The following is a 14,662-nucleotide window of genomic DNA, read 5'->3' on the forward strand; positions in this document are numbered from 1 at the left end:
GGGGTTGTGTAATTCCCACTCTTTCCTCCAAATCAATCCAAACATGTGCTGCAACCAGTCAATGTTCTTTTACTGTCCAACTTCAAAGTCACAATTACAACAACAAAAAAAAAAAATTCACAAAAAATGAAACCTACAATACAATCTCGCACTTTTTAACATGCATGTTTCACACACAAATGCTCACTGGTTTGCTGTATATTTCATGCTAGGTAAGGCATGTTCCTTTTGATTAACATGAAATGAATCTTTTGCATTTCATTCCTTTATTGATTTAAAATTTTTGTTTCCAAACTTATTAAATATACAGAGAATGAAGACATCTCGCAATTTTGTCTTTAAATCTTTGGAGTCATTGCTGCATTAGAAGTCGCTAATTCCATGTTGTTCAGTTAAACAATGTCTTTTCTTGCAAAATCGGACCTGATATAGGCAAATTAGCTGCACGCATTTGTTGGTATTACGTAAAAATTTTTGGTTCAAGCTCCTCGTGTTTTGCACCACAAATTCATTTCCTGTTTTTTTTTTTAAATAGCTGCTCCAGTGTGATGCCATTTGAGTTTTTTTTTTTTGGATTTTTAGTATTGTAGATAAAGTAGGTAAAGGGATGCAGTATTCCTTTGCAATGTCCATTTTGCTTCGTTCCATCCTATCAGCCTCTTGTATAATTTTCAGTTTAATTTCCAGGTTTATATTTTGTCGCCATAATACTGCTAGACGAGATTTAATATACACAAACTTTAAATTAATTTAAAGACAAGTTCCAAAAAAGACATCCGCTCAGATATGGCACAAAAAAAAAAAATATATAAAATAAAAAAAAAAAAGAGATTATACTGCAGTAAAAGACTTTGAACTGGCAACAATTGCAACTGACCTTAATCCCATGGAAAGTATGTAAACAACTAAGAAAAACTGTTTTTTCATTCATTTGTTAATTTAATAGCTCACCCTTCACAACGATGTTTTTCAGAGTGCCTTATGTTTTAGCTACCATAAACTGGTTTTGTTTACACAAAGGTAAATTTTAACAAGTCAGTGTTATCTGTCGAGAAGCAGGGAACCAGGGAGGCCAGAGGCAATAATCGGACAACCGTGCCAAGACGTGTATTAAATATACAAAATAACAATATTTCTCAAAGGGTGAAAATGAGCTCTGCAATACATATTAACTAAATTTTGTAATAAATGAATACCGTATTTCTTTGATTCTAAGATGCCATCGATTGTAAGACACACCTTAATTTCTGAAAAAATAAAGCTTTGATTCTAAGAGAAAAAAATAAAAATAAAATTAATCTAACAAATATTTTTATTATAATAGAATTCAATTTACTAACAACAATAGTACCGGTATTTATCAGTAGGTATGTTATTCATCACTTCCTTCTGAATCTTCTGAGCCATCAATATCTGCATCTGAATCAATATAAGGGTCTAATTCACATTCAGGGTCATATTCTTCTGAGCTGTCGTTATCTTCATTATTCCATAATATATCATCTTCTGAGCCATCGAGAGCGTTAGTGAAGCAACATTTTTTAAATAAGTGCTTTACTATTTTTCTGGGATCAGCTTCCAAGATGTTGATACCCATTCTGCCAATTTTGATGCCAGAGCTTCCTTAATTTTTCCCGAAGGTGTCAGCGGAAGGTTGTCAGTCAACAGCCAGGATTCATATCCCTTTCTCAAGTAATCCTTAAATGGTTTGTTGACTGAAACATCGAGTGGCTGCAGTTGGCTAGTCATGCCACCAGGAATCACAACCAAGTCACCACATTTTTGCACGATTTTATTTTTGACACGTTTGGACAAAATGTTCGTGAAATGCATTAAGTACTAGCAAGCTAGGTGGGTTACGAAGATTTTCAGGACGTCTATTCCACACAACATTTAACCAGTCTTCCATAAGCTCTGCCCCCATCCATCCATTTTTTTGTGCACGCACAATAACATCTTTGGGGAAAATTTCATTCTTCGGTATAGTTTTTCTATTTAAAATTAAATATGGTACCAACTTTCGACCATCAGCAGTGATGCATGACATCACAGTGATATGCTGCTTTTCATAGCCCTTGCTTATAATCTTGATTTCTTTAGCACCTTTAGCATTGAATGTGTAATTTTGATGCATATCGAAGAAGACTGGGGTTTCATCAGCATTTACAATTTGACTAAACTCAGTTTCTCTTTTTCTTTAATTTCATTACCTGTCGCTGAAAGTTAATCAGCATCTGTCGAAATGCTGCAGGCATTTGATAGATGTTCGGCACCTTAACGATAATCCACTACGACGCATGAGTCTGTCACACCAGCCGCGACTGCCTTTAAAAATTATTATTTTCTCTATTCCGAGGGACTTAGCAATTTCTCCGGCTTTCAATTGCATGGCTTGCCAAGTGATGGGTAAACCTTTTGTGCATGTCTCCGTTACAAAACGTATCACAGCTTCATCGACTTGTGAAAATTTTCCTTTCTTAGGCCCTATAAAGCACTTGGTTGTTGCTTTCACGAAAATATGGAATTGCAATCATTTCTCCAATGACGAACATTTTCTTCACTGATGTCAAAATGTCGATCCGCAGCTCTATTTCCACGTTCTTTTGCATACACAATAACTTCGTTTCAATGCGGCTTCATAGTACAATGTTTTTGACATTTTAATGTGCAATAAGGTATCAAAATTAATGAAATACAGTAACTCCACTACGTACGTACTTTCGAAGATACAAACAAAACTCACTAGTTTTCACTGAGTCAGCTCCACTATAATGAAATAATGGTGGCTTCACATTTTGAAAGCACATGATCATCCACGCCACTTTATTCTCCAATGGGATTGGATAATGTGATAACAGTCAAACTTAGAGGTAGGGTTTCCACGTAAAAACAAAACGTGTGGCGCTGTGCAAAGCGCGGGAAAATTCGGGGAAAAAAAAGAAGAAAAAACTGAGATTGTAAGATGCACCCTGTTTTTAGAGACGTTTATAGGGGCAAAAAGTGCTTCTTAGAATTGAAGAAGTATATTTACATAGGAAGGCCTATCCTTTCACAGGGAATGGTATCTGCTTTATATAATTGAGTACTTTGCACAAACTCAGTTTGTGTTACTTTTAAGTAATACAAATTATGATTTTGCTGTATTTTACTGTACTATGATATCCTCCTCCAGTCAGTAGCTGGCAGAGTAGAGGTTGGCTGTAAGATTACACATTAATCTATCTGGATACCTCCCAGAGTGGAATTAGTTATTGACATGACTAACATCATAACCTCTCAAGACATGCATCATAGTGTGTGACAAAAGATATGGGAGAATACCATGACTTCTACTAAGCAACAGGCACTTTTAAAAGAAATTAATGAAAATGTATTACAGAAAAAACTATTTTAAAATAGTTTAACTGTAATAGAGAACTAATACTTTCTTCTATAACTTAAGTGTTTTACTTAAAAAAAAAATCTACCTGGAATGGCTTTTCTCCGGTGTGAACAAGCTGATGCCTCTTGAGTTTCGAACTTTCAACAAATGCTTTCCCACACTCTGCACAAACATGAACTCTTGGCCCATGAGTATGAAGATGCTTCCTCATAGCAGAATTATCACGAAACATCTTAGTACACCCCTACAGAAATTTAATTTTTCCATTGAAAGTTATTAAACCAAAAGACTTCCACTTTCTCATTTAAAAATAATATTCAGTTTCCTGGAGATTTTGCTATTTCTCTAATTACGATATTTTGTTAAGTGTAAATTCTGAAAATGTATGACATGCATAAATGCAACAAACAAATAAGAATTATGATACTGTTTCAGTTAATCAGATATTAAAATAATAAATAAATAATACCTGGAAGCGGAATAAAACATGAGTTTTATGCAAAAATAGTTTTTATAAAAAAAGTAACTGCCTGTTTCCTTATTTAATAAAGTTTCCTTCAATTTGGTTTCATATTCACACTTATTTTATGATCCAATTCTACAGGTTTCACATGGTTTTATCCAAAATGTTACTGGGATATAATTTTTTTTAAAAATGCACAAGACAGGTAAAAAGAGTCGTTTAATAATATGCTGTTTGTGCAAATATATTATCTGTAATTGAATTAATCAATACTCTGAATTTGTACCCTGAAATTACTCCAAAGAAACATTGATTATTTGAAGTTAAAATGTTTTTGTTATTAGTTCCCTTTCGCTTTTTTCTGTGTTCTGTAGACTTCCTAGTTACAGTACACAAAATTACATTGAATAATTATTCAAAATTAAATTCATATCCCACCCACTTAAAAAACAGGATGGACTATAATTTCAAGTTCACAGATGAATTATTCCTCAATGAACGAATCAGTGGGAATGAACGTTTTACGTTCCCACTAATTCCAAAAACAAAAATACACTTCCTCACGACATCTAACAGATGCCAAACAAACAGTTAAATCTAATTCAGGGAATTTAAAAACAAAACCAGAAAAAAAACTGTATTATCATTTAAAGAATATCAGTAGGGAAAATTAACCAGAAAGAACAAAAGACTTGGAAATTTCATCAGTTGAGTGTCATTTGGCTCTGGAACACTAATACAAAATTGAAAACTATTAAATTGGGTTTTGTTCGTTCTATTAAATTCAGAAACTATTAAATTCAGGGTTTTGTGGCACATCGGCATCTATGGCCACAACACACCATATATATGAGAGACATTTGAAAATTTATTGATCTGAGTATGAAAGGGTAGTGGTGCAGTGTCAAATTTCTGCACTTATGTATAACACTTCAAATAGTATCGCAGAAAGTTTTCAACAGTTTCAATAATGTCTTTTTTTTTTTTTTTTTTTAACTACAAGTCCTGAAATCAACAGTTTTGTGAATGAAAAAAGATGAACAAGATCACTCACGATGCAGTCACCCAATATTTAGAAAAAACGAGACCCCAGATAACGTATCTAACAAAGTTTTAATTGAAAACACTTCGATTTTATCGAAATACTTTAAAATTAAAAAGATATTCCACATGGAGTCAAATTCCCATAGTAAAGCATAGGAGAGAGTTTTTCTGGAAAACACTCATTTAATGCAGGTCTTTCTTTAAAAAAAAGGGGCAAGTTTACTTAATTCTCGCAGATATAGTGGGTATCACTTCATTTTTATAGAATTCCTTCAAATTAAATAAGTGAATCGACATGGTATTTGATTCCCATAGTAAAGCACAAAGGCAATTCAAAGGATTATGATTACAATGTTCAGGCAAAATGTCCCCTCCTATTCCAAGATTAAGGAGTGGGAAGCAATATTTAAATGAGGGAGAGCCTGGAAGATGACCCACACTGTAGAAGATCTACAACGTCCATCATAGTAGAAGTTACTGGTGGGTGCATGATCCGGTGATGAGGACTCAACGAGTAAAGGTTTGGTACATTACCAGTGTCTTGGACATCTCATTTGTACCATATAATAGCAGTTCTTGCTACAAAAAAGGTGTCATCACCACGGGTCTCAAAGTTGATCACAGATCTAAAATATACAAGAGTTGACAAGTGAAGTGAACATTTGCATCATTTTCATGCAGATCCAGAAATTTTCCTTGTAATTATTGTGACTAGGGATGAGACGTGGCTCCATCACTTTCAGTCAGAGACAAAGAAGCAATCCAAACAGTGGAAACAGAGCTGTTCTCCCCTCCAAAGAAAGCTAAGTTGATTCCTTCTGCTTAGGTGATGGCATTAGTTTTTTATGGGATGCTGGAGTGTTGCTAGTGAATCTTCAGAAAGGCCAGCAATCACAGTGGTGCATTACACAGGCCTTTGTAATGCAAGTCACATTAAAACAAAGAAAAACACTGAAGAAAACTCAGTAAAGGATTCTTGTTAAAGCAAAATGACCTTCCTGCTCACAAGTCTGTCATTGTCATGAATGCACTGCACGAGTGCAGTTTTAAATCTTGGACCATTCCCCATATACAACAGATCTAGCACTATTGGACTTTCAACTATTTCCTAATTTGAAAAAATTACTGGCTAGCATCATTTTCCCACCAAAAGTGACATAACTGCTGCAGTCAATGCATTCCCAAAAGCTAAAGAGAAACTTTCTTCACAGATGGAATTTATGCATTGCAGCATTGGTGAAAAAAAGTATATCAACTCAAAAGGGGACTATGTTGAAAAGTAACATACTACCAGACTCTTCAACTAAACCTTTCATACTCGGGTAACAGATTTATCCACTTAAAGGAAAAGTTAAACTTACTTGTGCAATATCAGAACCTAGATGTGATTTCTTACCTCAATCATTTTAAAAATGTGAAATGTTTGGTTATTTAATTTCGGTTGCAGCTGGAGTGAAGAAAATGTGGCATTCTCTTCCATATTTTGGGCAATCTATATGTCTGATCGTAACTGATGCATTTCAGTGAAGACCCCTATGCAAACAAACTAACATTACCCCCTGTTGAAAATTAGATCTAAAGTGTGAATTACGGTGTTCAGACATTGGTTAATTGTTCTGAAATTTGCTGTAAATGTTTGTTTTGCTAGAATTAACTGTCACCGGATTAGTGGATTACAGTTTTGGTATGGAACTTCTCATTTTTTATTGGGTGATGAGACACCTAAATTTGCAGCATTATTGAATTCACTGTCTAGGATTTCTGTATGTCTCAAGGTCCAACAGAAGCATGTACTTTTCCCAAATACAGTTAAGGCAGTGAAGGAGGTGGATGGTTCCTTTATTGGGTGAGAAATAACAGACATTCGAGGCTTGTAGAACCCCAAAAGTCTGAGAAAAATTGTACTCTTTTGGATGTTAAATGATTCCATGAACTTTATACTTTAGGGTCATTTGAAATGCTATTTGTTCAACAGAATAGACAATGAACTTATGTGACAATTGATATGCTAATGTGAGGGTCAGGGAAAAATTGCACCTATTCTGCCATTCCATGACCAGGTTTGCCAGGTGAGGACTGATGGGAGAGTCCATGGTGAGGCCTCGGGTTTGTTTGTTTATAGTTCGAGAGCACTAAATATAAACAAACCAAGGCCTCGCCATGGGATCTCCCATCAGTCCTCACCTGGCAAACCTAGTCATGGAAGAGTTCGAAACAGATTCCCTTTATAATTCCACCGGGCCCTCCCCCCTCTGGAGTAGACATGGATGATATCCTCATCATACTCCACCGAGATGACATTTCTAGGTTATCTCAACAGCAAATCACCTTTTATAAAATTCATGATTGAAACTGAGAAGGACCAGGCCCTTCCATTTTTAGATGTGTGGTTAAAAAGAGAAGGCTCACAGGTCACAACATCAGTATATCAGAAATCCACATGTGCCGAACAATACACCAACTATTGTTCCTGTCACTCCAACAAATGTCATAGCATCACCCCGTCACTAACGGACAGGGCTTAGACACATTGCTCCAATGCTACCGGAACATGTGAAGAAATACATAGGGTCAAGTCAGACTTCAGAAAATGCAGCTACCCTGAGCAGACCCTCGAACTATTGGGAACTACAGACGACATCACGCTGTCACATGTATGTCTCGGTGCTGTGACATCACGACGTCACAGCACCGGACACTCCTCATCAGATGCCTGACAACCTGACACTTCCAGTTTCACAGGTATCACCTGCATCCCATTTTACCCTGCTCTAGCGCACAGAATAGCCAGAATCTTTCACAGCTGCAACATCCGCATAGTGCAAACACCCAGAACGAAACTCCAATAAACATAACCTCCCTCTGAAAACACCGATTTCCCTTCTAAAGCGGAGAGGGATCATTTACCACATACCGTGCTGGGACTGGGGTGCAAGCTATATCAGGGAGGCCATCCATCGTTTGGAAGACCGGCTGAGGGACCAGCAGACCGCCATCACTAAAGCTAATCACTCATTCAGCACTAGCTGTTCACTATTGGCAGGAGAGCCATGATATCACACCCAAGAATGCAAAAATCATAGGCTTCTCGTGCCATTTCAAGATCCGCCATTGGCTGGTATCAGCACACAACATAGTGTCACTGGGAATACGATCAACAGGGACTGTGGCACCCATATCCAATCTTTCAGCGTTTCATATTCCACAAGCTCGGCAGCCGCCTACAACAGAAATCACCCATCTCCCTCTCCTGACCTCTCTCTCTCTTCCTCATCACTGTTCGCAACTAACCATAAACCACTCCCCTCCGCGACCTCGCATGCTTATGTACTCAAAGGTCAGCTACAGCACATAAAAACAACTGCTTGCCAGTGCTCAGTTAGTTGAAAAATGCTATATACAGTAGCTGAATGCTTCTATATTCGTTCTGTATTTTCTAAATTTAATATATGTTATCTCCTAAACATCCCGCCCCTGGCTTAACGTTTCTCCCCAGGGGCTCACGTCTGGTGAGTAAGGGCTTGGCACACCCAGGATCCTGAGAAATTCTTTTCACTTCGTCGGTGCAAGCAAGAAATCACCATGCATTCAAATCCCGACCTCACAGGGTTGTTCAATCATATTAGTATGTAGATGAGAACGCCTACTGTAGTACAGTACAATTACAAGAAATTTTGAAATTTTCTTTAGCTAGTACAGATTCTCTCATTTTTTGGTGCTGTGAGTCACATGGAGGAGCCATACACCAATAAAAAGCGTGAGGTATTTTCAGCACAATCAAAAGTAAAGTTTAAATCTGTTAACAATTGTTTGAAACTCATGCACAAAAATTAATTAGCAAAAGGAAGTCTGCTAACCAGTTTCTGAGGAGCAAAAAAAAAAAAAACCTCCTAGTTTTGGTGTTCAGGTTAGGAATAATTTTACGTGTATCAAGTAACACAAAAACAGAAAGCAATGCATGCACACATGATCTCAGATGGTGTTTGTGAGAGGCTAGGCATTCAGAACTCAGATGAATTTGTCACTTATTTCACTAATGTTTACAGTTCTTGAAAGGGATATGGATCCTCAGGATATTCCACCGACATTTACTGAAAATGAAGATTTGTTACATGCTTTATACCACCTATATCTGCATATGAGATTAAAGCTTGTTTTCTGCCACTCTTTACCAGTACTGGTTTGGATGGGTTAACTTTCATATTATTGAGAAACATTCCACCCAAGATATTAACTGATCTGATGCACATCTCTCCCTGTGGTGCGAATCCCTACCCTATTCTCCTTTTCAGGTATATACGATTTTCATACCAAATAGTACATCAACATCTTCTAGTGACTTCTGAGTGAGATCATGCATGTTGTCATTCAACTATCGACAGCATGCTTCCATTCTGACAGATGGTTGCTGTGAGAATGTTCACATCCTCTTCATTAATATGGGAATCTTGGAGAACCTTGAAGTCTCTGTATACTGCAACAATGAAGGCCTTTGATCAGGTATCCTTGTCTGCAGTGACCGAAGCATTGGTTTGCAAATGTTTTCCTCACTTGTTTATTATGTACGTCATGACCTAACAAGATAACTCTGCTACAGTACTGCATCTATCTAGTAAAGAACACTATATAAAGCCAACCAAAGGTGTGCAACAAAATGATTCTCTATCCCCCTTTTCTTTAATGCGATGGTAGACATATTGTTACTAAATTTACTTGGCCATATTGGTTTCCAGTTGTGTGAACAGCGATTATATGCAATGGTCTTTGCAGACAATTTATTACTTATTGCTTCCACATAAATAAGTTTACAGAGATTGTTAGATCAGTGCCTTTTTGAGAGGAGAGGTCTAGCCATTAATTTGAAAAAAAGTATTGGACATAATGGACAGACAGTAGCCAGCGGCAGAGGTGAAACTGATTCTTGCACTGCTTCTATTGAAATGAGAAGCAGCCTGGAAAACAAGGTGCCGGGGATTTCAAAGAATGCTGGGAGTCATTGCAGGACATGTATATACATGGGATGTATTAAGGTAGCTAAGAATAAGAACAGGTGCATGTATACTTGCATGTACACCAATTCTAGGAGTGTAATAAATAAATTTGATGAATTTGAGGTGCTGGTCGAAACATCAAAGGCAGATATTGTTGGGATATCAAGAAGTGGTGTCACACAGATATAAGGAATGCAGAATTGGAATTTGGTGAGTACAATGTATAAAGGATAGACAGGATAGGAAGAGAGGAGTGGTTATATTATTAATTAAGAAACAAAATCTAATGAAGTGCATCCAGTGACATGGGTGGACAGTGCAATGTTGAGTCAGTCTGGTGAGACAAAAGCACTGGGAAAGCAAAATTGAGAGTAGGAGTGTGCTATAGGCCTAATGACTCTGATAAATATAATGAACAGCAGTACAGAGAAATAGTGGGCTGGTAAATCAGATTGTCTTAAATGGGGGATTTTAATTTCCCAGATATTGACTGGAACTTGTGGGTTGGTCATTCCCATACTAGCAAGGCTTGCGTGGATTTATCGGATGATTGTTTTCTACAGCAGAATGTTCAAGAGGCAATCAGAGGGAGTAATACTCTTGATCTGATTATCAGCAGTGATTATTCATGCATTAAGAATCTGCAAATAAAGGAAATGCTAGATGGAAGTGATCAGTGTGCTGATCTGAGATTTACTCAAAGAGGTAACTACCATCAGGAGTAAAAGGAAGGGTTTTTGCTTTTGTAAAGGTGACTACGGAGGTCTGGGACAGTTTTTAAATTCTATACAGTGGGACCAACTGATGATGTTATCAACAGAAAATTTTAAATGGGAAGCATTCAAAGAATTAATCTTGGAAGCCACTAGGCTATTCATACAAACTAAGACATACTGATCAAGGTTTAAGCCTAAATAGATGTCAGATGAAGCAATGAGACATGTGGCAGAGAAGAAAAATGCATGGGATACATATAAATTAAGAGGTGACAAAGAAGCCTAAGGAAAATATAAGCTGGTCTGTAATCACGTCACAAAGGAGATTAGGCAGGCAAAGACATTACGAGAATGCTTTGGCAAAGAATGCAAAAGTTCTTTATGAGCAAAGAGTTCTTTATTTATATAACTCTAGAAGGAAGGGGTTATATCAGATTGGGCCACTTTATATCAATGGGTCAACCGTTGATGATCCTGCTTAGATAGCTAGCTAGCAAACTAAATGAGTATTTTGCATCTATTTTTACACATGAGGAGTTATTCAGGGAGGGGAATAACAGAGGCGTATTAAACTATGGTAGCGAGTTAAATGATTTTTTAATAACTGAGTACAAAGTGGAGGAGAAACTGTTGTGAATGGGATCTATCCAGTTATACTAAAGGAAGCAACAAAGTAAGCAAAACCCTTAGCCATAATTATGAGAGCTTCCTTGGAACTCAGTGGAGGTACCCATGGACTGAAGATACAAATGTGACCCCAATTCACAAAGAAGTATCAAAGGGTGAAAAGTAATTACAGACCTGTTAGTTTAGCTTCTGTTTGGGGGAAAATTATGGAGGCACTGGTTAAAGAAGCACTGCAGGTTCATCTAGAAAACACTTCGGTTATAGTTCAGACACAGCATGGGTTTGTTAAGGGGATGTCTTGTGTGACCAATCTGATTGGATACTATTATGTGGTTACAAAGGAATTGGATGCAAAAAATAATTTTGATATCATATACTTGGATCTTAGGAAATCTTTTGATACTGTTGCACATGGAAGACTACTAAAGAAATTGGAGCAGTATGGCATTAAGGGCAAAATGCTGCTATGGATAAAGAGATGGTTGAGTGGGAGAAGACAGAGGGGTAATCAATGGACTAATGTTATTAGCGTAGTCCTCCAGGGTTCAGTGTTGGGTCCATGTTGTTTTTTGTATTTATTAATGATATTGATGAAGGTACAGCAGGCTTAATGTCTAAGTTTGCAGACGATACAAAGGTTGGTAGGGTTGTTAATGACACTAATGACAGTGTGCTAGTGCAACAGGGTCTAGAAATGGCTAGCAGATGGGCTGAGAGGTGGCAACTGAAGTTTAACATTGACAAATATAAAGTACTGCATGTGCGAAGGAGTACCCCAGAGCAACATATCAACTGTGTGGTACTGCACTCAGGGTGGTAAAGAATGAAAAGGACCTGGGGGTAATTGTGCAGTCAGATATGAAGTTTTCTGTGCAGTGCAGACAGTCTAAAAGAGTAGATCGTTGTGTCTTGTCAATGATATATAGGAATTTTTGCAGCATGAATAAGGAGGTGATTACCCCCTTGTATAAGGCAATGGTCAGATCACACCTTGAGTACTGTAAACAGATTTGGAGGTCTCATTTTAAGAAGGATGTAGAGCTGCTGGAACGAGTACAGAGAAGGGCAACAGGATTAGTGAATGGAACAAATGGTTGCGAAGAAAGACTTGCAAATTACAGTGCCTGGTGACTTGGCACCTGCGAGGTGATCTGATTGAAGGGTTTGAGCAAGCTCAATGCTGATGGGATTCTTCTTCATGCCCCGATTAATCGCCTAAGGGGACATAAATTCAAATTGAAGAACGAATTGTAGAATAGATGTGCAGAAATTTGACTTTAGCCAGCATCTGGTTGATTGCTGGAACAAATTTCCATCTGTCATTGGAGTGAATGGATGGGAAGGTTTTTTTTTTTTTTTTTTTTTTGGCTGATGCTATAAAGCTTGCTTTCTTGCACCATATGCCTCTACTAATGCTAATGTTCCTTGTGCCCTCAGGACGTAATAAGATTAAGTTCAAGAGGGTAAGATGAAGCTGGATAATGAAGTACTTCCATCTTGCCAGGAAGATTCCTTTTGGAATTACCTTGGTGTTACCTTTTCTGCTGAAAGGTGTTTTAAGGTTGGCTGTCATCATTTTAAATTCCAAAAAACATCACTCAAACCACAGCAGCTTTTATTTATTCTGATGTTCTTTCTTTCTTTCTTTTCCCCTGTTTATACTATCAACTCATGTTGAGGAGGGTGGTTGCTGCTCTCTTAAATAAGCTGAATTTGCATGTAAGGGGAGCAATTGGAACGTGGCTTTGGCTTCCAAACGATGCTGTGACAACTTATTTTCATGCAGAGCTGTCTCGGGGAGGTTTAGGTATTCCTTCCCTCCAGTGATTCATCCCTGTAATTAAAAAGGACCGCCTCCTGCAGTCTTTTTCCATCTTTCATTGGTGAGGAAGATACAGAAACATCTTTACTTAAGTAGGAATCAGCATGATCTAAAAAGCTATTACATGAAGGAGGAAGTTGTTTGGATTCCATGACTAGGGTCAAGGACCGTTGGAGAGATTCGTTACAAGGCTCATTTAATGGTTGTGCTCTTAGAGACTCAAGTAAAGTTAAGGTCCGACACCAATGGGTTGTTGATGGCTGCAACTTGTTGACTAGGCACAAATATATCAACCGAGTAAGACCTGGACAAATGCCCTAACAACACTTTCAAGGACATCTTGAGGAAGGTCAAACAGCAGGGACTGTATAGGTGGCTACCAGGCAGTCAAATCCCTTGCCCCGTGTTACCTTGCATTGTCACCATTTTCATGGTGTATGCATTAAATGCCATGATGCAATCGTAAGCATGGTCACAAATCAATTCTCTCAAAAGAATTGGGGTGTTTCAATGGAACCCCAATATCACACTGTGGCCTAAGAAAGCTGGACTTGATATGTGTTAAAGGCAATCAACTGGTGATTTTGGATGGACAGGTTTTGGGATGTGGATATAATCTGGTAGTCCTGCACAGATTGAAAGCAAGGTATTAAAGTTGCAACATCAGCAAACAAACTTAATATGTGCACAATGTGGCCATCAACTTAACCATCTCCTTCTGGGGTGAATGGAGTTCCATATTCTGCAAACCATTTGTTGGAGGGGTCCATCAAAAATGACCTCTTTGGAGTGAAAGCCTTACCACTTTGTTTTGCTCTTGCCTACATTTGTATAGCCAAATATGGTGTGTGTGTGTGTGTGTGTGTGTGTGTGTGTGTGTGTGTGTGTGTGTGTGTGTGCAAAAAATCTGCTAACAGTTATTTGAAACTCATACCTACAAACTGATTAGCAAAAAGACTAGCTAGTTTTGGATTTTTTTTTTTTTTTTTTGCTCCTGACTTATACATAACTTATATAAACATGACTTATGCCCCTCTTATACATAGAAGATCTGCAGTATGATCCCACAACAATGTATACTCTAGGTCAGGGGTTTAACCATAACCTTTTGCTTTAAGCAAGCAAAATTTTTTAGCTTACAATATGCGAAAGCATTATATATTAAAATATAATTTTTTTTTTTTTTTGCTTAAAGACTAAAATGCATTTTTTAATTAATTTTTTAGCCATATTATACATAGAAGAATTATATTTCTCTATTAAAATTTTTGGGTACTAATATTTATAACTATCAGTGTGAACCATGACTTTGAAGAGTTGATGCCAAACCTTTGAAATTAATTTCTCCATTATAAAGAGATAACTGCAACTTTTCTTCCAAATGTGATGCCAACAATCTTGTCCTTTTTTGTTTTTGATATTGTTCACTAATGAAAGAGCACTTTCACAAGTGTATGTTGAACCAAACATAGAAAGTACTTTGAACGCTTCTCTTTGTAATAAAGGAAATTTTTTTCAGTCAGAAGAACCCCAGAATTTTTAAATTATTTTCTGTTGGAAAGGACATTTCAGAGCTAAAGACTACTGCATATCAACAAGCTCAGCAGCTTCTACTTC

The 14,662-nt window shown here is 37.3% G+C and overlaps 1 protein-coding gene across 2 annotated transcripts in view; it reads right to left on the reverse strand.

Annotated features, from left to right (window-relative positions):
- The window catches only part of LOC150084776 (transcription factor YY2-like), a 294,908-nt gene that overhangs the window by 201,535 nt on the left and 78,711 nt on the right, over positions 1–14,662 (reverse strand). For both annotated transcript variants that reach the window (XR_016547074.1, XM_090375533.1), the window contains exon 4: positions 3,468–3,626. Coding sequence is in view for 1 of the 2 variants with exons in the window: in XM_090375533.1 (XP_090231659.1) it covers positions 3,468–3,626 (159 nt within the window). In the remaining variant the exon portion in view is untranslated. The remainder of the gene's footprint in view (positions 1–3,467; positions 3,627–14,662) is intronic.

This window comes from Mastigoproctus giganteus, chromosome 6 (genome assembly GCF_048544385.1).
Source record: "Mastigoproctus giganteus isolate SK-2022 chromosome 6, ASM4854438v1, whole genome shotgun sequence".
Lineage (NCBI taxonomy): Eukaryota > Metazoa > Arthropoda > Arachnida > Uropygi > Thelyphonidae > Mastigoproctus > Mastigoproctus giganteus.